The sequence below is a fragment of the Protomyctophum parallelum genome, assembly GCF_964188405.1.
Source record: "Protomyctophum parallelum genome assembly, chromosome: 8".
Classification (NCBI taxonomy): domain Eukaryota; kingdom Metazoa; phylum Chordata; class Actinopteri; order Myctophiformes; family Myctophidae; genus Protomyctophum; species Protomyctophum parallelum.
This window is the reverse complement of record NC_139703.1, coordinates 18,371,796-18,394,052: the sequence shown is the minus strand read 5'-3', so window position 1 is coordinate 18,394,052 and position 22,257 is coordinate 18,371,796. Positions and strand designations below refer to the sequence as shown.

Genomic DNA, 22,257 nt, shown 5'->3' with positions numbered 1-22,257 from the left:
TCGCGGGGTCAAAAGAGCAAAAATTTATATTTTTTCGCGAATATCACTAATGTTGGATGTAATTTACCAAAAAACGGCCGAAATCCGCGTGATCGTGCGCTATCGTGCACGCGCGCCGTCTCTATGTGCGTCGCTGTAAAAAATGTGATATTTTGCGATCTTTTGGGGTTGATTTGAGGTTAATTTGACTTAGTTATGAAAAATATAGCATTAGCTTAGCAATCCGGACCAGCCAAGCTATTGACTAGGGTCAAAATACTACAGGATGTTGTTGATCGTTGAACCGGAAGTGACTTAGGAAGATCCGTCTATTTTAGCCAAAATCAGCATAATGGTGCTTTCCCGCCATCTGGTGGCGAATCGAGAGAATACATTTGCAATGAATGAAAAAAAAAAAACATCTCTTCAATCCACCAGATCTTTCTTGTATGTTAAAACGATGAATTAAAAATATGCCAATTTGTTACCCAAACAAAAAAATTGGGACTGGTAGTCCAAGGGTTAAGACACGCAAAATACAGCCCTGAAACCCTAATTGCTCCTGATGTGCTGGTTGGTGCCGCCATCGGTGTATGAATGTGTGTGAATGGAATGCACAATCTATGAAAAGCGCCTTGGATAAAGGCGCTATATAAATGCACCATTTACTATTTATGACAATGTTTACTAAGGTAATAAAATCAAGTGAGTCATGGAATGTCTCCTGCAACCAGCAGGAGGCGTTTTAGGGACTTCCTTATTAGCTTCATTAAAACAATGAAGTCACACAAAGCACTTATCCATTCTTACAGATTTATTTGATTTGATTTGATATATTTGTAATTTTCAGGACACTTTCGGGACGGTAGCACCAGCATTGTGTTCTATAGGGATGGGAACCTACAACCAGAAGTAGTAACTAAGTACATTTACTGTACAACTTTGAGGTACTTTACTGGAGTATTTCTTGAATACTTCTACTCCACCATACAGTACATCTCAAAAGCTAATATTGTACTTATTGTTTTACTCCACTACAATTATTTGACAGCTTTAGTTACAAGTAAGAATACAAAAATGTACAGCATCAACCACTGAAGTCGGCCATTTGCAAATAGCCGATCTACAAGATCTCAACGTGACACACTGTGACACGTTGTGAGCTTTTAGATCGGTTATCTAGAAAAAGAAAAATAAGTAGGCTACACACAAGAATATTGGCTAAAGGCATCGGTATCAATCATATCATATCAATTCCCATCCCTGTCAAAACAGGAGGTTCTATTTTGTTTCAATCAGGCAGGATTAGTGCATCACAGCATTTATGGATATTAGGTACGTTAAGGAGACAATCAATCAATACATCAAACCTAATAAATTATGAATCAATCAAACATCTGTAGATCTCATGTACATCGAAGACAGAAACCAAGCCAGTGGTTCTCAAACTTAAAAACTTTAAATTCAAGGACCACCATAAATAATTTGGACCTCACTTTGAGAACCACTGAATTAAGCTGACATCATCACCAGAGGTTCTCAAACTATGGGTCGGGACCCCGATGGGGGCGGGATGTTTTATCCGTGAAGTGTGAATGCTTTTTTTCCTTTTTTTTTTGGTTAATAAGGTTCTGGCAACAGATATACTGTAGGCTATCAATGTGTTTCCATTTACATACTTTTAATCTACGTCGTAGACACAATATCAGCAGGACTTAGTTTAGAACTATGAAATGGGGGTCTTAAAAAGTTTGAGAAGCTCGATCTGTCTCAGCGTCTTGTCTGACAACACTGACATTATTTCTACATGGTACAGAAGCACCTCAGTCGAATACTGGATGACTCGCCCCGGTGCTTGCCCGTTTTTCCTCAGTGAGGGGGATAACTTTGTAATATGCTATTGGCTGTTTGTATTCTTTTTGGAAAAATATAAAAAGATACTCCTGCGGAAAGGCTATATTATTTGACTTATATTGACCCTATAAACAATTTTGTATTATTTAGTATATGTAAGGTTTTGCCCACTCAAATGGTACCTCGTCAGATAATCCCCACATATCCTACAACAACTTCTGTGAACATACTTTACTGTAGTAGCTTTTCATAAATTATTATATTTGTACTTAGGCTGCTGGTCTGAAAGTTTATAGTTAGAGAAATTCAAAGTCCAGCCGTCTGCTGTCCAGCCTCTCCCACCCCTCACTGGGGAAAATTCTGGGAGGAAAACAGAAACGGGGCGAGTCATCTTGTTACCCCTCAGTCAATACATGTATACTGGATATCAGGGGTATACAAGGACCTCCCCCCCTGCTGCATAGGTTTGGTTTGGTAGGATGCTGTGTGTATGCGTTTGGTTTGGTAGGATGCTGTGTGTATGCGTTTGGTTTGGTAGGATGCTGTGTGTATGTGTTTGGTTTGGTAGGATGCTGTGTGTATGTTTTGGAATCGATTTTGAATCGTTCATAACGGGAATCGCGATTCTAATTTGAATCACCCCTAATTATAATGTTGTTATTAATAGTGTATTTATCATGTGTGTTAGTGCATTAAGACAGTTAATATGGCTTTATTCGATGTGAATGGTTGTATTAATTACGTTTGTATGCTGCTTCTTTGCTAGTCGAGGTTTACATACTTGCGTGTGTGTGTGTGTGTGGGGGGGGGGGGGGGGGTGTCTAGAGGATGACACAGCAGCAGGTAGCAGGGTAGTCTGAGCTGACGTGGTTTTCGTTGCCATAGACATGATACACATGACTGTCTCCCTTCCACTTATAATGGACCTTAGTGATGGGAATCAGCTCCACGGTCTGTCTCTGGAGAGAGAGAGAGAGAGAGAGAGAGAGAGAGAGGGAGAGAGAGAGAGAGAGAGAGAGAGACAGAGAGAGAGAGAGACAGAGAGAGACAGAGAGAGAGAAAGGGGGGGGGGGGGTCTGGAGTCAGTACATTACACAGACATTACACTACAGTATATCAACAATTAAATGCATTCCAATTAGTTTCCAATGTATCCGTTAATTATGCCTAATTTCCTCCCCACACCCATTTCTGTGTTGCCACTGCTGGCTCACCCTGCCAATGAGGAGCCCCCACCGGGAGGACATACTGTTGTACTCTACAGGCTCACCCTAGCTGCCAATGAGGAGCCCCCACGGGAGGACATACTGTTGTACCCTACAGGCTCACCCTAGCTGCCAATGAGGAGCCCCCACCGGGAGGACATACTGTTGTACTCTACAGGCTCACCCTAGCTGCCAATGAGGAGCCCCCACCGGGAGGACATACTGTTGTACCCTACAGGCTCACCCTAACTGCCAGTGAGGAGCCCCCACCGGGAGGACATACTGTTGTACCCTACAGGCTCACCCTAGCTGCCAATGAGGAGCCCCCACCGGGAGGACATACTGTTGTACCCTACAGGCTCACCCTAACTGCCAGTGAGGAGCCCCCACTGGGAGGACATACTGTTGTACCCTACAGGCTCACCCTAGCTGCCAGTGAGGAGCCCCCACCGGGAGGACATACTGTTGTACTCTACAGGCTCACCCTAGCTGCCAATGAGGAGCCCCCACCGGGAGGACATACTGTTGTACCCTACAGGCTCACCCTAGCTGCCAATGAGGAGCCCCCACCGGGAGGACATACTGTTGTACCCTACTAAACATGGGCCAATTGTGTTTGTGTAAAAGGCGCTCGACAAAGCCGGTTGCACCACGGTGCATTCCAAACCCCCCAGACTCCAGACTCCAGGCACTTTACCACTGAATCACATGAGATCCGATTATAGGTTCACTCAACTTCTAAGGGGGCTAAGATTTGAAACAAAGGTTATTTATGGGCAGCCAGACATTCTCACGGTGAATTAATGGTTATCTACCTGTTGCAGGATACGGTTGTCCTGGGCGTACTTGGTTTGGTGTTCTTGAACCATTCGCTCCGAGGCCTGAGAGATGGCTGGGTCTGGGAAGCCTAGCACCGGATACACCTGGGAGGTCACGCACAGCAAAACAATCACACAGTGAACACAAACCCTCTTCAATTACAAGTAGAGATGTATTGAAATGAAATGGCATTGAAATGAGGGGTCATACACTGCTGCCCCGTCTTTCCTTTTTCCTCTGTAAATATAGCTATTAATATATTCAATAAATCTTCTACCATATTTTTGTGTAGCTTTGTGACCAACTAAAGTGTGATTCACGAGAAACTTGATTTTGCGACAACATTCATCAAATAAATAAATAATCGATTCAATTCAAAATACTAATGTTGGTCAATAAAGCTTGGAATGGTTTAGGGTCAAAATAAGAATTAGCAGATCGACAAGCTCAAAACGTGTATATTAGATGTTGTGTTCTGCCTCTAAGCCAAATGAAGCGTAGTATACCTTTGAGTGGGATTGAAATGTTTGTGTAGCCTAAGCAAGATGATTTGGCATTCCGACGCATCTCTATAGAGCGTCGCAGTCCCGCCCCCTTTCCAGACCTGGAAAATTCCCGTTCATTTTCCTCATAGACTTTTCAAAAAATATTTATTTAAAGACGTTTACGTTGTGACAAATCATGACAATAAACACAGTGTTTTGGGCCGAACAAATAATTAGAAAGAAGAAGAAAAAGGCACGTTACAACACTTTTTGTTTTGTTTTTCTTCTTCTAATTATTTGTTCGGCCCAAAACATTGTGTTTATTGTCATGATTTGTCACGAATCGAGTTGGCTTTGTACGCAGCCGTAAACGTCTTTAAATAAATACGTTTTTAAAAGTCTATGAGGAAAACGGGGAATTATTTTCCGGGTCTGGAAAGGGGGCGAGATTGCGACGCTCTATTCCAACTACGCGGCTTGTGTGCGTGCGTGCGTGCATACCAGGTACTGGTTGATCCTAAACAGTATTTTTCCGGTCACATCACTCAGCTTGTCAGGCTCCAGACCACTGTTCTGTTGTACAACAAAGTCCTCCAGTTGGTTAGTCCTGCATGCAGAAGGAAAGGACAAAAATACTCTTGCGTCATCAAAGAGTTGGTGGTGCGCAGTGTTGTTTTTGGCAGCAAATTTCTATTTTAGTTCAGTCATAGTCTTTGGACTTTAGTCACATTTTAGTCACCTGGAATGTTTTAGTGTTAGTCTAGTTTTAGTCGACTAGGTGTCATGCGATTTTAGTCGACAAAATCTACGGTTGATTTAGTCGACTAAAATTTGTTTTGGCTGGCCTTGATGCCGTTGTAATGACAGATTTTACACTTGCTGAAAATAGCCGATCTACAAGTCGATCTACAACAATCTACAACGCGTCACAGCGCAACGCGTTGTGAGCTTGTAGATCTGCTATTTTCAGCATGCAACCAAGTGTAAAATTACTTATACTGGATCCCTTCCTAACATTCTAGTCTAGTTTTTATTTGTTGACGAAATTGTCAATATATTTCGTCTTAGTTTTAGTCGACGAAAACAACACGGGGTGGTGCGCAGGATTCAAACTCACCCCTACCCTAGGGGACACGGGGAGAACATGCAAACTCCACACAGAAAGGCCCTTTCGCCAACCCCACCTCGGGTATGGGCACTGATGACACGTCCCCAGCGAGAATCAAACCCAGGACCTTCTAGCTGTGAGGCGACAGCACTACCGACTGTGCCACCATAAACTGTGACTTACGTGGGATTCAAACTCATAACCTTGTGTTTCAAAGGCGAGAGCTCTACCGAATTAGCTACCCAGACACATCAGAGAGAATCATGTCAGGAGAGGACTACAGCCTCGGGTGCATTCATTCCGCTTTTTCCACTTACACATACTGGTTTCTCACATGAATTGTAACACGTGTGTGTGTGTGTGTGTGTGTGTGTGTGTGTGTGTGTGCGCGCGAGTGTGTGTATACCGAGTACTGACCATTCCACTTTCAGGTTGATGTAGGTCAGTAGTTGCCTCTTCCCATCACATGTCTTGCAGTCCTCGCAGCCTCGCCCCTGACAGTCTGAGCACCTACGCGCACACACACACACACACACACACACACACACACACACACACACACACACACACACACGCACAAACGGATAGTTGCTTTTAGTTCAAGTAGACAACATTTTCAGCCGATAACAAAATAGCTCTGCAGTCTTTTGAGAACTGGACTTGAATTAGAAATGTACTGTCAAATGTACCACTTTTTCTCTCGACAAAAATAGCCGATTGACAAGCTCTCAACGAGACGCATTGTGAGCTTGTAAATCTGCTATTGTTTTGGCTAATGTTCCCCCCCAGAATATGGACGCTGGGGTTCATGTGGTTAACATTCATTTTAACACCAAATATCACAAAATGAAGAGATTACCAGCATGCACGTCTTTCAAGTGAAGTGAACAGTATGGAAAGAAATCCTCAACAATGACAACTGCTCCTTTGGGGTGCAGTACTAATTTCCGACCAGTCATTGGTCCGTCAACGACAACCTACATCAAACCCTAACCTAACCATAACCACAAGCACGGAGCAGCGCATGTTCACCAACCTTAACGCATGTTCGCCAACCTTAATCCGGTCGTGTTACGCATGACGGACCAATGAATGGTCGGAAAAGCATACGGACCCCCTCCTTTGGAGTATCTTGAAAACCAGACCCACCGAGAGCTGTCAAACTCATTCTTCCACCTTGAGCTATCCTAGGGTTATAGGCCGTTTGGGACTGGGTTATAGGTGAGTCATCCTAGTAGTATTATAACCCATTAAGACAGAGGCTACAAATGTCTTCTGAATTATAGCAGTTAACTGAAAAACGTATGTTGCTATAGTGGTGCTCAAACCTTTTCATGCCAAGGACCCCCACAATGATATGTATTTTGCCGTTGACCACAAAAGTATTGACAGCTCAACAGCTCACTTTGTGTGGGGCACGAAGTGACGCGCTATGAGCTTGTATAGCTGCTATTGTTGAATAGCCGAAGTATAAAATATGGCTAAAATCTAAAAGATGGCACATTATGAGTTCCTGGTTTTTAGTGGTCAGGGGTTTTAGGTGAGTTCTCGGTGGCGAGTTCAGAAGCAACTTCACAAGATTATTTTGGGAGGCAGTGCTAATTTTAGTCTTACACACCATTTAGTTTTAGCCCTATTTAGTCATCTGAAATGGTCTTAAGGGACTTTCAAATGTGAAGCGATATACAGTAACTATAGTTCATTTTCAATGAGAGCTGCGTGTTCTTTTTACTGGGTAGCAGTTGTCAACAAAAGTAACACCGTTGGGAGGTCTGCAATTTTGTCTTCAGTGGCTTATCTCCAAACAATCCAACAGTAGAAGTGATTATACTGTTGGGTTCTTGTTTAGAGGCGATGAAAACTATACAAGAACTTGCGTTAAGACTGTTTTACATTACACCATATTACAGGGGTGCACATTACTATTTTGGGCTAGTCCTCAAAGGAGCACCTGGAGATGTAGCTTGGTGCGCACGGCATTCCTTGTTTAAGTAATTCCAAAGTGTGTACATTGTTTTAGTGACAATGTTTTAGTGACAAGATGCATGGTTTTAATATCTAAATATGGTCGCTAACGTCTAGCGTTGAGTCTGAACAAATCACCTTCCCTTTCAGTTCAAAAAACTTGTCATGGCAGCTTGCTTGTTTACAATCGAAACGTACTTCCTCTATCTGACTTCTTCAAAATAAGAGCCACTTGTAATGATTAAGTCAACACTAAGTTCTACTTACAGGAGTCACAGGACGTTAGGCACGTTGAGTGCCTGCCTGTCAGACTGTCAGGAGGAGGACTGTCTAACCCAGGGGTCTGCAACCTTTTTTAAATGAAGTGCCATGTTTTTATTTACTAGATCGTCAGTGTGCCATATCAACATTAATTAATTTTAATGACACCACAGGAAAAATTCCAACTTATTTTGATTGTCAACAAAAGTTTTTCCTTCTTTTTAAATATTTTCTTTCACGTTGTTATAATGATCATTAGACTCAGGGCAGAGTTCAGTTTTAATGAATGTAGAATGCAGGATGTAATTTACACACTAATGTGAGGGACTGCATTTTTTTGACTGCATTTTTTTTTTAAGTTTATTTAAAACCAAAAATACTCTCACACACTTGCCAGTGTGCCAGTGATCACCCTCCTTTGTGCCAATGTTGGCACTGGTGCCTAAGGTTGCCTACCCCTGGTCTAACCCATTTAGACCTGAGGTGAGGACGATTCTACAATTGTCTTGACAGTATTCTGAAAAACTCCCATGTTTCCAATTATATGTAATTGGCCGCCAAACCCCATCGGAAAATATGTTGTTCCAGGGACCACCCCCCAGAAGCAAATATTTGAGTTAAAAACGCTCTGAAAGAATATAATCAAAGATTTGCACCATTTAAAAAAAATAGCAGACCTACAAGCTCGTAGCGCGGCACTTCGTGTCGTGATATGAGCTTGTAGATCTGCTATTTTTCAATAGCTAAAGCATAACATAATGCTTAAAACACCAAAAGGGGTTCCCGCCCAGAATGGGTTTTAAATTCCTGTCTCAGCTGTTGGTACGCAAATGCGCCTGGCATGCCTTTGATCTGCCGCGCCTCCAACATGTTCACGACGCATGGTGCACTTACACTTATGTGCGGCCCTGACCATATATACACTTATACAGGCTATCTGCACATTTCTAAAGTGACAATTTAAATACTTTTTTAATACCTCTAAAATGAAGAAAAGAAAACAATAGAAAAATATGCAAAAATTGTGAGTGTCAAGCAAAATCTTATGCCTTAACTCTCCAATGCCAATTAAGTGATTCAGCGTCGGCGGGTCCCCCCAGTTCAAATATGGTATTACTACTTTGGGAACCACTGTGCTAGTGTACCAATGAAATCTAAGCATACAGTATAATAGTAACTTGCAGCTGTAGACGGCTAACCTGACGCTGCCAGATCCAAGAAGCTTGATACACAAATTTGTTTCACAGCTTATTGGGATCTGGGATCGCGGAAGCAAATTCGATGACGGGGCTGTTCCTTTTGAGAGGTCCCAGATGGTTGTGGTGTTGGGGAACATGGTTACCCAATACCGCCCCCATCTGGCAAAGTCAGGTTAGTAGACGGCAGGCACACACACACACACACACACCTACCTTTCTCGTCCTGAACCGTTGCAGTGACTACAATCCTCTTCTCCTTTCTTCCCATCTCCATTGCACACCCAACACCGTTTCTACACGCACACACGCATTTACAAAAGCAGAAATATTACATTTGTTGGTTTTCCACCGGACAACAATGATATATGCAACACAGACTGATCAATGATTGATATTGACTGTGTTCAGTCACACAGACTGATCAATGATTGATATTAACTGTGTTCATATGCAACACAGACTGATCAATGATTGATATTAACTGTGTTCATATGCAACACAGACTGATCAATGATTGATATTAACTGTGTTCATATGCAACACAGACTGATCAATGATTGATATTAACTGTGTTCATATGCAACACAGACTGATCAATGATTGATATTAACTGTGTTCATATGCAACACAGACTGATCAATGATTGATATTGACTGTTTAGTCAATCGTAGTAACTTGTAATTGTGAATTGTTCTTACCGATCCAGAGCCGTCACATTCTTCACATCGCATCGTCCCACTGGCATGACAGCTATGACACTCCTGCACACACACACACACACACACACACACACACACACACACACACACACACACACACACACACACAAAAGGGACAAATAATAATGAACAACTGTTTTTTCTTATTGTTGCTTTCCTTGGCCCCTGTAAATCGCCAGCTATATTTATTATTATTATTATTATTATTATTATTATTAGTACAATTCTTATACTATCTATATATTTATACTATTATATTATCTGTTGCATACAGTTAGGCTCTTTATTTCCCTGATTCACGTCTGTAAGGCATTAAGGCAGCGACTAAGGCAGTAGTTCGGCATTATTCTTTTTATTTGATTCCACACTCTTGTCTGTGGTTGACGTAATCTCCTTTTTTTGTGATTTGTCTGCATGAACTATGTGATCAATATGTCTGTTAATCAGACATATTGCACTTCCCATTGCTTCCCATTGCAGTCAGAACTGCAGCATCACTCCCAATCTTCCGCCGTAGCCTGAAAACCCACCTTTTCAGACTCCATCATGGCCCTTAGCACTTACCCTAAACCCTTAGATAGCATTTCTGTTGGATTATATAGCATTTGATACAGACTTATAGCATGTTATGTAGACAGCACTGTAATTGTATTGTATGTAGTCATAGCACGCCATAGTACACATATATAGCATAGTAGTAAAGATGTATAGTTTATATGTATAGTGTATGTATAGTTTCACTATATAAATATTCCACTGTTACTTTCTTAGCTTACGCATGTTTCATGATAAATGCTTTTTATGTGATGTATTCCCATGCTTTGTTCTTGCTTAAATGTAAGTCGCTCTGGATTAAGAGCGTCTGCTAAATGCCTAAATTGTAAATTGTAAATTGTAAATTGTAAATTGTAAATCAGAGAGGTGTCTTGTGGGGACACATGGACAGATCGATATGTCTGTTAATCAGAGAGGTGTCTTGTGGGGACACGTGGACAGATTGATATGTCTGTTAATCAGAGAGGTGTCTTGTGGGGACACATGGACAGATTGATATGTCCTTTAATCAGAGAGGGGTCTTGTGGGGACACGTGGACAGATCGATATGTCTGTTAATCAGAGAGGTGTCTTGTGGGGACACGTGGACAGATCGATATGTCTGTTAATCAGAGAGGTGTCTTGTGGGGACACATGGACAGATTGATATGTCCTTTAATCAGAGAGGGGTCTTGTGGGGACACGTGGACAGATTGATATGTCCTTTAATCAGAGAGGTGTCTTGTGGGGACACGTGGACAGATTGATATGTCTGTTAATCAGAGAGGTGTCTTGTGGGGACACATGGACAGATCGATATGTCTGTTAATCAGAGAGGTGTCTTGTGGGGACACACATGGACAGATTGATATGTCCTTTAATCAGAGAGGTGTCTTGTGGGGACACATGGACAGATCGATATGTCTGTTAATCAGAGAGGTGTCTTGTGGGGACACGTGGACAGATTGATATGTCCTTTAATCAGAGAGGTGTCTTGTGGGGACACGTGGACAGATTGATATGTCCTTTAATCAGAGAGGGGTCTTGTGGGGACACATGGACAGATTGATATGTCCTTTAATCAGAGAGGGGTCTTGTGGGGACACGTGGACATTTAGTCGATATCTTGTGTAATAAAATCCTCTGTAATATCAGCAGACACCTTCATCACATTATCTACCGGGAAATTCAATGCAGATGCAAACCACAGCACTGCATGGCGTCCAACCTTTTCTGGTGCAAAGCCCATTTGAAGCTCTTGGAAATGGTTTGCGGCCCACTCATCTGACCACTGGACGGGAACCCCCTTTGGTTGTTATGTTATGCTTTTCTTAATTGCCTCAACCTTATTTTGTTTCTGTTTGTTTGCTGATGTATATGTGTGTATATTTTATATGATTGTATTTTATATGATTGTTCTCTGCCTTGTAAAGCACTGTGCTTGTAAAGCACATGAAAGGTGCTATATAAATAAAGTGTATTATTATTATTATTATTTAGCTGTTGAAAAATAGCAGATCTAAAAGCTCATAGTGTGGCACTGAGTGCCGTGCTATGAGCTTGTAGGTCTGCTATTTTTGAAAAATCGTGAAAATGTGGCGCAAATCATATCATATCTTTGCTCATATCCCTAGAACAACATATTTTCAGATGGGGGTTGGTGGCCAATTAGATATATTTTTGGGGGTCCTTGACATGAAAATGTTTGAGAACCACTGACATAGAAACATGGGGTTTTTCAGAAAACTGTCAGGATTTAGAAGGCATTTGTAGAAATCAGCCTCAGGTCTAAATGGGTTAACACAGCAGCCGAACGGCTGCCGTGTTAAGTGTGCAATGTCTTGCCATGTGTATTTAATTCAGAGCATGTTTATTTTAATGCTCAATCAATCTGATAGTACACTGTAAGTAATTATGTAGGGTGGGACTAGTGGAGAAGACACACAAGTAATTTTATGCTTGGCTGCATGTGTTGGGACACGTGCTACCCTCTAACTCTAATGCAGTGGTTCCCAAACTTTTTCATGTCAAGGACCCCCAAATTGACACTAATTAGCCTGCGGACCCCCATTTGAAAAAGATATGCCAGGGACCCCCATAAGAGAAGATTTTGATGGCTCTAGCAGTGATTCTCAACACGTTTAATTTCAAGGACCCCAGTTTGACATGCATTATTAATCCACAGACCCCCCATTTAAGGGCCTTTCTATCTCTGGGACTCCAAATTTATATTGTAAAATCAATGTTAATTTAACTCTGAGAGTCCATTTGGTTCCATTTGTACACTCTCAGAGTTACAGACCCATAAGGGTCCATTTGGTTTCTAAACTATCATTTAGCTGGGGTCCCCCTGGAACTCCTTCAAGGACCACTGAGGGTCCCCAGACCCCACTTTGGGAACTAATGTTCTAATGTGGAGCGGCGAGGAGGCGAGTATAGGGAATAAGGAATGTGAGTACTGGAATCAGTCCAACCTGCATCTAATCCTCTCCTCCTTGCTCGGAGGCGGGACAATACAGGCGATATATTGGAAAGAAATTGGGCCTCTTCTTTACTTCCTTGTTGTTACCAATAATACTAATGGAAGCTCTGCGCCTTATATCCCATGGCTGAGAGTGTGTGGTTGCCTAGAGACGAGACAGCCAATCAGGACGATAGGTTGTCAGTACAGCCAATAAGAAATTGACCAGCTGTGCTTACACAGCAGCTGGTAAAAAAAGATCAGTGTTTCTATGGAGAAGTCACACTGACCAATCACCTTAATGGAAGAGGTGTAAGGCACACGGATGTCCTGGATGTGATTGGTGAAGAGCTCAGGGGGCGTGGCTGCGATCTCCCACGGCCGAGGGGCCGTCTCTGTGTAGAAGTCCGCCGGCTCGCCTGTCAATCAAAAACGACAAGTCACAATCACAATGTGTCATCAACACCGGTCAATGTGCTAAAAGAGTGACTGTGGTAGCTGTGTCCGCATACAATGTAAGCCAATAGAGCAGCAAACGTTTTTGGCCGTGCACCCCCCTGTTACTCCCAAACACTAGGTTTCGTTGCATTTAGCCGAAAATTATACATATGATTATGGCAAATAAACGTGGAATGTCACTGCACTGAGAGACATGCAGCTGCTCTATACATCTCCTTACAACAGTGGTTTACAGGATTTGGCCGTTTGTGTTAAATTTTAAATAACACCATAAAACCACCATTGCCCTTTTCATGTCACGCACCCCGATAGGGGTTCGCAAACCACAGTTTGGAAACCCCTGCAGAGGATACTAGTTGTAGAATTTAAGTGTATACTCAATGGAGCAAAGTTTATATATAAAACAAAACAGGTGTGGTACTCGGTTTAACCGTTTTAATAAATGAGCGTGCCCAGCTGTTAACTGAAGGATGCCGCTTGCTGTAGGCTACTGTACTTTTAGGTAAGGCAGTTAACCACGGAAACCTCAGGGCGCTATATTGGTCTTTTCCGTTTTCAGTTATTGTGGGGGAAAGCTTTCACCGAAAATAGACGACTGAGAAGCTCGCTTGTGAGAAGAACGTTGTGAAACATGCATCAGCCGATTAAGCACAATTTTACCTTTTCAAGGTAAGACCATTCAGAGAGTTCTGCTGCCTAGCATGTATGGTACCTTCATGAGGGATGTGTGTGTGTGTGTGTGTGTGTGTGTGTGTGTGTGTGTGTGTGTGTGTGTGTGTGTGTGTGTGTGTGTGTGTGTGTGTGTGTGTGTGTGTGTGTGTGTGTGTGTGTGTGTGTGTGTGTGTGTGTGTGTGTGCCATTCAGAGTTCTGGTGCCTAGCATGTATGGTACCTTCATGAGAGATGTGTGTGTGTACCTTCATGAGGCTTGTGGGACCACTCCGTTGACCTAGACTCAGTGAAGGTCTCCAGTCGATACTACACACACACACACACACACACACACACACACACACACACACTTCTCAAAACATTATTTAAAATATTACTATACACTGTAATAGAATGAAATAAAATAAACAAGGGTTATGGTCTTTTATGTCTCGCCGCCGAGACATAATTTGCATACGGACATCTCCGCCACCAGAAGGGGTGGACTGGCCAGAGGACGTACCGGGCATATTCCCAGTGAGCCGTGACCGTATAGGGGGCCTCTCAAGTTATGATATGATATATCATAACTTGGTAGCAGGCCCGGAAAGGTCTGCCAGTGCCATCATGATAATTTCACTGTATACCTGTATCAGTGAGTGACAAATAAACCCTGTTCTATCTTGAATCCTTTTGCCAGCATTCTTGTGAGAGCAACAAAGGGTTGTGTAGTTGTCTGTTGGTGTGTATCAATTACGGCATGTTGTTCTGTAAAAGTGGTGGTATTTAGGGCTTGTTTGTTTGTGTGTGCCTCGACGGAGCGGGTGGTATAGTTTCTGCTATCTGCTCGCTGGTTGCGGTGGGCCGGTCTGGGCCAAATTCGCGTGAAATTTACGCGAGACATGGCCAAAGCATTTCCGGGGGTCCCCAGCCAAAAACGTTGACAACCCCTGATTTCGACGGCAGGCCTAAATGGGATACATTACTCTGTAGGTGTGGTAGGGCTCCATGGTGGTGATACATTACTCTGTAGGTGTGGTAGGGCTCCATGGTGGTGATACATTACTCTGTAGGTGTGTTAGGGCTCCATGGTGGTGATACATTACTCTGTAGGTGTGGTAGGGCTCCATGGTGGTGATACATTACTCTGTAGGTGTGGTAGGTCTCCATGGTGGTGATACATTACTCTGTAGGTGTGTTAGGGCTCCATGGTGGTGATACATTACTCTGTAGGTGTGGTAGGGCTCCATGGTGGTAATACATTACTCTGTAGGTGTGTTAGGGCTCCATGGTGGTGATACATTACTCTGTAGGTGTGGTAGGGCTCCATGGTGGTGATACATTACTCTGTAGGTGTGGTAGGTCTCCATGGTGGTGATACATTACTCTGTAGGTGTGGTAGGGCTCCATGGTGGTGATACATTACTCTGTAGGTGTGGTAGGGCTCCATGGTGGTGATACATTACTCTGTAGGTGTGGTAGGGCTCCATGGTGGTGATACATTACTCTGTAGGTGTGGTAGGGCTCCATGGTGGTGATACATTACTCTGTAGGTGTGGTAGGGCTCCATGGTGGTGATACATTACTCTGTAGGTGTGGTAGGGCTCCATGGTGGTGATCACTCCGTCCACAGCAGGTGCCTTGCTGTAGCAGCAGTAGGACGAGGCGTATTCTTTGAAGACGTCCCGCGCTACGTCCTCACTCAGCGACGGTATGCTGCATGAAGGTGGAAATACATCCATATCAGTGTTGTTTTTGGCAGCAAATTTCTATTTTAGTTCTAGTCATAGTCTCTTGAAAGGTTTTCATTTAGTTTTAGTTACATTTTAGTCACCCGGAATGTTTTAGTGTTTAGTCTAGTTTTAGTCGACTAAATATCATACGATTTTTGTCGACTAAATCTACAGTTGATTTAGTCGACTAAAATGTATCTTGGCGGGCCTTGATGCCGTCGTAATGACTGTTTTTACACTTGCTGAAAATAGCAATCTACAAGCTCACAACGCGTCACAGTGTGACTCACTGTGAGCTTGTAGATCTGTTATTTTCAGCATGCACCCATATGTAAAATGACTTATAATGGATCTCTTGTCCACTAGTCCCTTCCTAAAATTTGAGTCTAGTTTTTATTTGTTGACGAAATTGTCAGTATATGTAGTCTAGTCATCATAGCTTAGTTTTCATTTAGTTTCCATTTAGTTTTCATCAGTGGAAAAAGGTAGTCGACGAACATTTTTCGTCTTAGTTTTAGTCGACAAGGGGACAAGTAAATGACAGATACAGAGATCTCAATGTATGGACAATTGGACATGATTGGTCGGATTGGCGTATCGGCCTGAACCTCCTCTAGTGTGTCCAATGGCCATTAATGTGCATTGTCCTATCCAAATTAATTAAACCCGTGTGAAGGGAGGGGCGCTCTTATCATCGTACATCATCTCAGTCTGGCCAATCACACTTTTCCGTCCTCACTTTTCATCCTCAATACGTACTTTGCTCAGCCAATCAAATCATTGCTATGGGGTGATCAGCCAATCAAATCATTGCCATTATTCACACAAACACACTTCAAAAAGAAGAATCAACCTGCACACTCATCTGCTCCTCTTCTTTTTCTGATGTCCCTTTCCAACTCAGCACCTCTACTAAGTGATGTGCGTATTCTATTCGTTTTTCCTGTCCAAATTAACAAATGAAGTTCAGTAAAGCAAAGTGTGTTGCTGCTCACCTCCAGTCTGCTTGGTCTGGTGCAGGAGTGGGAGGGGCTACAGGTGTCAGGGGGACGGGGGGAGGGAGGTAGCCACCTTGACGACAACAACAAACATCAATAAACAATCACTGGTGGAATGAGTACTCGGATGTGTTACATAGTTTGCAATCTGAGAACCCATCATCAAATAAAGGAAAAACAGCGCCCTCTTTTCCTTTGAATAAGGGCCTTTGTCAGCCCCACCCCTCTCCCCTTGTTTATATTGTGTTTAGTTTCCAAGATGGCCGCAGCACCAGGAGGGGGTGGGGCGGAGGTGAGCGGGTGGGGTCGGCATATGCCCTCACTGGGCTGCGTTCACACATTCAAGACACCTGTCTTGTGTCTGTGTTGAATGGCCGCTCCAATGCATTTCCAACGGAAGCCCATATGGTTTGACCAAACATTTTGTTTGATGGGGGCAGAACACATCCATCAAAGCTGTGTTCAGACACAAGTCAGGTGTCGGACGCAAGGTAAGTGTCTTGAACGCAGCCCAGTAAGGGCATATGTCGACCCCGCCCGCTCACCTCCGCCCCACCCCCCCCAGGTGCTGTGGAAACTAAAGGCAATATAAACAATTGACAGCGATATGTTTTTTAGACTATAGGCTAGACTTTAGGCTCCAACATAGAACTAGTAGAACTTTCGACTCCAACACAGAATTAGTGGGACTTTAGGCTCAAGATAGAACTGAACTAGTAGGACTTTAGGCTCAAGATAGAACTGAACTAGTAGGATTTTAGACTCAAGATAGGACTGAACTAGTAGGACTTTAGGCTCAAGATAGAACTAGTAGGACTTTAAGCTAGATAGGACTGAACTAGTAGGACTTTAAGCTAGATAGGACTGAACTAGTAGGACTTTAGGCTCAAGATATAACTAGTAGGACTTTAAGCTAGATAGGACTGAACTAGTAGGACTTTAAGCTAGATAGGACTGAACTATTAGGACTTTAGGCTCAAGATAGAACTAGTAGGACTTTAAGCTAGATAGGACTGAACTAGTAGGACTTTAGGCTCAAGATAGGACTGAATTAGTAGGACTTTGGACTCTAACAGGACTGAACTTACATGGTTCTGGTGCCACTCTGCACTGAAGACGTGCTGCAGCATTCTGGGCCATTTGCTTCAGTGAGCGTACTGAGAGCAACATTATTATAGTAAAAAAATATATACCACTAACAAAGTAACAAATTAATAGAATTGACATAACCTTTTGCAACAGACTGACGCTATAGGATCTTGGTTTAATAATAATAATAATAATAATGTTAGTATCAAATAAAATGATTGTAATGCCGTTAAAAAAAGTACAATATTTTCCTCTGAGATCTATTCTTCACCAATCTTTTTACAAACTGAACAAATATGTAATACAGGACCATTTAGTCGGTTACGTTAAAATATCGGTTTCGACATTCCTTTTCGAGGAATTGCCCATCAGCCAGCCCTATGAGTGCATATTATACACAGTGCAGCTGATCCCATCGCCCAAGAGGACAGGACGGTCAGCTAAAGACTGTGAGACTGCAACCAGCCTCCATAGAGCACCGAAGTCCTGACGTAACTCGCTCATCCCGACCATTCCCCTGGTTCACGGAAGTAATTTCTCTATGGAGAATAACATGGGGTGATCTTAATATCGTCTACTATAGAGCACCGAAGTCTGACGTCACTTTCATTAGAGGGCGTCAGTCCCCAGGTTCATGTATTTTTTTAGTTGCATTGAAATCGCCATAGGAGGATTTTTAGATTGCTTCATATAAGAACTGTGTTTGAAAAATAAACATGTCATCCCGGCCGCTTCACTCATATGGATATGAAGAATCAACTGACTGACAGAAAACGCTAATGTTACTGCTACTGAATTAGTTACATTTTAGCTAGAAGCAGACTCTATCATATATGAGTGACTGACTGTTGCAAACGATACAGAGACACCTCCCTGACAATAACGCTGAGACAGCTTGTTTATTTTTGGACCACAACGCTTATAGTAGACGATATTAAGATCACCCCATGTTATTCTCCATAGAGAAATTACTTCCGCGAACCAGGGGAATCGAAGGGATGAGCGAGTTACGTCAGGACTTCGGTGCTCTATAAGCGTTGTGGTCCAAAAATAAACAAGCTGTCTCTGCGTTATTTTCAGGGAGGTGTCTCTGTATCGTTTGCAACAGTCAGTCACTCATATATGATACAGTCTGCTTCTAGCGAAAATGTAACTAATTCAGTAGCAGTAACATTAGCGTTTTCTCTCAGTCAGTTGATTCTTCATATCCATATGAGTGAAGCGGCCGGGGTGACATGTTTATTTTTCAAACACAGTTGTTATATGAGGCGATCTCAAATCGCCTCAATGGGGATTTCAATGCAACTAAACAAATACATGAACCTGGGGACTGACGCACTCTACTGAAAGTGACGTCAGACTTCGGTGCTCTATTTCACAAGAAAACTTCACAATACTTCCTTTACCTCCTCCCATCCATCACAGTACTGGAGTAAAAGTACTTGAGAGTAAAGAAAAGTACATTAGTTACCTCCCCCCATCACAGTGTCTTCATATCCTGGCACCGTGCCAAACATGCTGGCCGGGGGGGCCGTGGGTCCCGACGCCAGCAGGGGGGGGTATGCAGCTCCCGATGCCACCGGGGGGGCGTATACAGCTGTAAGACACACACAAACAAATGATATATATATTAGATGTGTAACGATATAGTAACTGCATCGAAAAATCTATTTTAATTTCAAGAATCGTAGTATAACGAAATGAAAAAAAGCAACATTAATTACTTAGTTCAAAATAATAGTTACTGTATCGATTTCAAATTGAATCGTATCGGATCGCCATAATGAACCAATATCGTATGTAGCCTATCGTATCGTCAACCATGTATTGTGATACGTATCGTATCGCTGTTAAAATGTATCGTTACACCCCTAATATATATAAATAATCACACCCGTACGAACTGAGCGGTGCAACTAGACTTTTATCATGTGATTGTTACTGTACTGTACTGTACGGTACAGTTTTATTGTTAGTAGCCTAGTTATACTTTTATTGTTATAATTGTAGTGCTCAGTGTGAAAGGCCAGCCCTTTAGGCTACTCAACAGATTTATTTAAACTCATTCAATGCCATTTTTTCCAAAGGCCCTCACCTATGTTATCATGAATGAGTAATTCTATCAAAATAAAATATTATAAAATTGGAAAATCTCTTATATTTCACACAAATGAGACAATACATTATGTGAGTGAGGAACTAAAGTTAGATATTGGAATATAATACCCCACTTAGCCCAGCCTCTACGCGTGGAAATGGTGCACTTTGCGATAAAAGCATGACATTTGGCTCACATTTAAATCATGCCATAAGGAACATTTTAGGCTAACATGGGGTCATCGCAGAGTTGTCCCGTGGTGACCTGGCCGCTATTTTCCAAAATGGCCACCTGCAGTTATTTTACCAATTCAGGTTATAGACCACCTAGGATCTTGATTCTGGTGACTAATCCTATACATTTTCAAGGGTGAGGAATACAGTGCTACAGTAGCCTACTATTTACAACATGCACATCAAAATGTGCAATATCGATGTAGTACTGTACAGTACATGTGTTCAAACTGACATGTGAGAGTCAAGTGAGCCCAGGACATCAGCCATGTACTATACTCCTCATCAGGTCAGACCCCCTTCCAACTCAAACCAGCTCTGCCCCTGAGTCACCAGTACCCAGTGAGGTCAGAACACCAGTCTGTGTACTCCTAGCCAGACCGCCAACCAGCTCTGTCACTGAACTGCCAGTATCCGGCATTGCCAGAACACCAGATAACACAGTAGAGCAGTAATCCAGGGGGGCACGACCTACCATCCCCGACTTCACCATCCCAGAGTGAGTTTTATCACTCGAACCTGCTGCCAGGTCCAACGCCACCCAGCGGTTCAAGTATCAAGTCCTATAGTTGACCACCTCAAGCTTGAACAGGCTTGCCTGGTGGCCGACAATTACCCGAACAAAACATTGGTTACCTCAGAAAATGGGCAGACATGCCACAGTTCTGCATGGAGCTGAGTGCGAGGCTGCAGCCCCACTCAAAGAGACAGGGAAAGCTAATGCCTATTGTCCATTCTGCGAGATGCACTGTCTGTCTAGCCTGATTATCAGACTGTAGCTTTAGATGCGGTCCACTCAAAGAGTGGGCGGGGTCTTTGGGCTGAATCTGCTGTCTGTCTGCATGCGTAGAAGTAGTAATCTAGTAAAGTAAGAACCTATCATCCGTCTAAAGCCCAAACCAAAGGGTCGGGTTAGGACAAAACCGTTTTTAAGGTAAACAACCACAATTTAGGCGTTTAGCATTGAGTTGCAATGAGTTCCAATGGTGTGGTCTACCTTTAACAACCGTTTTGTCCAAACCCAACCCTTTGGTCGGGTTTGGACAAAACGGACAGGGGCAGCGGTGGCCGAACGGTTTGCGGAGCGGTCTTGATACCAGAAGGTCGCTAGTTCGTATCCCCGGACCGGCACGTTAAAATTACCACCACTGAAGTGCCCTTGAGCAAGGCATTGAACCCCTACCATGAAATGTTGTATGAGCAGGGCCTGGCTGTAAACAAGTTATTGAGCTTAGTCCAGTTACCTGGGTAAACATAGTAACTTTGGTGTGGTTTGGATTTGGGCTTAACAGTGTAACGAACATTTATGATTACCGTAATATAAGAAACACAGTATAGAATGCTATTGAATGCCATGCAGATCAATAATGTCCTGGCATCTGTTAAGGATTACACTAAAGTAACAACACAGCATTTACAAGAAGAAAGGCAGTGACGCGACGCGATTCAACTGAGCTGACCCGTTCCTCCGTTCGGTACCAGTACCACACACACACACACACACAGGCCTACTGTAGCCTACTGTGCGTAGAGGGGAGCGGCACTTCTTTGATCTAAGCTACTGCATAAAACAACACAATGTAACAACTTACTACACAACGCAGTTTACACAACACACTGCAATGAAACGTCCTGTAGGCTACCGGTCCGGTACAACTGCATATTGCAACAAGTGTGTGGACACACACGTATACTGTAACTACTGTAACTACACAGGCTTGCAGGGATTTATTGGCTCTTGCGGGTTATCCCTGGTCCAGTGCTTACAGCGAGAGAGATGGTCCAGTGCTTACAGCGAGTCTCTCTCGCTGTAAGCACTGGACCAGGGCTAATTGCGGGTGTGCCAGAACAGATCTCTAAGAAGGGGGCTTGGAGATCTGTTCTTTACGGTGGGCGCACGCACGCGCCCGGCCCCTGCGGCGTTCGCGACCAAATTAAGTGGTGGTGGTGCATGGTGATCATAAAGATCCGCTATGTTTGTGTTTAAATGGATTACTGACCGGTCATGTTGTTAGTTGTTGTTGTCCGTCTGTCTGTCTGAACGCCACATACACACGCACGTGATGATGATGATCAAGCTGTGGTTCCGAATCCGATATATAACGTCGCGTGCACACACAGAAAACACACAAATATGTACACGAGAACACGCGCCGCGCACACTCCCCGAAGATTGACTGAGGAATGTTAGTTCTCTCTACAAGCCAAGCCACGCCCCGTGCCTTTGACTGACAGCTCTGGAGAGCTGGAGTCCAGCCCACCATCTATCTATCTATCTATCTATCTGTCTATCTGTCTATCTGTCTGTCTGTCTGTCTGTCTGTCTGTCTGTCTGTCTGTCTGTCTGTCTGTCTGTCTGTCTGTCTGTCTGTCTGTCTGTCTGTCTGTCTGTCTGTCTGTCTGCGTTG

General features: G+C 43.2%; 1 protein-coding gene across 1 annotated transcript; it reads right to left on the bottom strand.

Annotated features, from left to right (window-relative positions):
* Positions 1-802: 802 nt before the first annotated feature.
* Positions 803-22,012, bottom strand: LOC310863857 (protein SSUH2 homolog). The gene is made up of 12 exons (XM_083772359.1): positions 21,850-22,012; positions 18,990-19,115; positions 16,427-16,502; positions 15,285-15,414; positions 13,965-14,025; positions 12,887-13,008; positions 9,574-9,636; positions 9,089-9,168; positions 5,868-5,960; positions 4,844-4,949; positions 3,854-3,961; positions 803-2,792 (listed from the first exon to the last, which is right to left on the bottom strand). The coding sequence occupies exons 1-12, from the start codon at positions 21,854-21,856 to the stop codon at positions 2,655-2,657; spliced, it is 1,110 nt and encodes a 369-aa protein (XP_083628485.1). The 5' UTR covers positions 21,857-22,012; the 3' UTR covers positions 803-2,654.
* Positions 22,013-22,257: the final 245 nt, after the last annotated feature.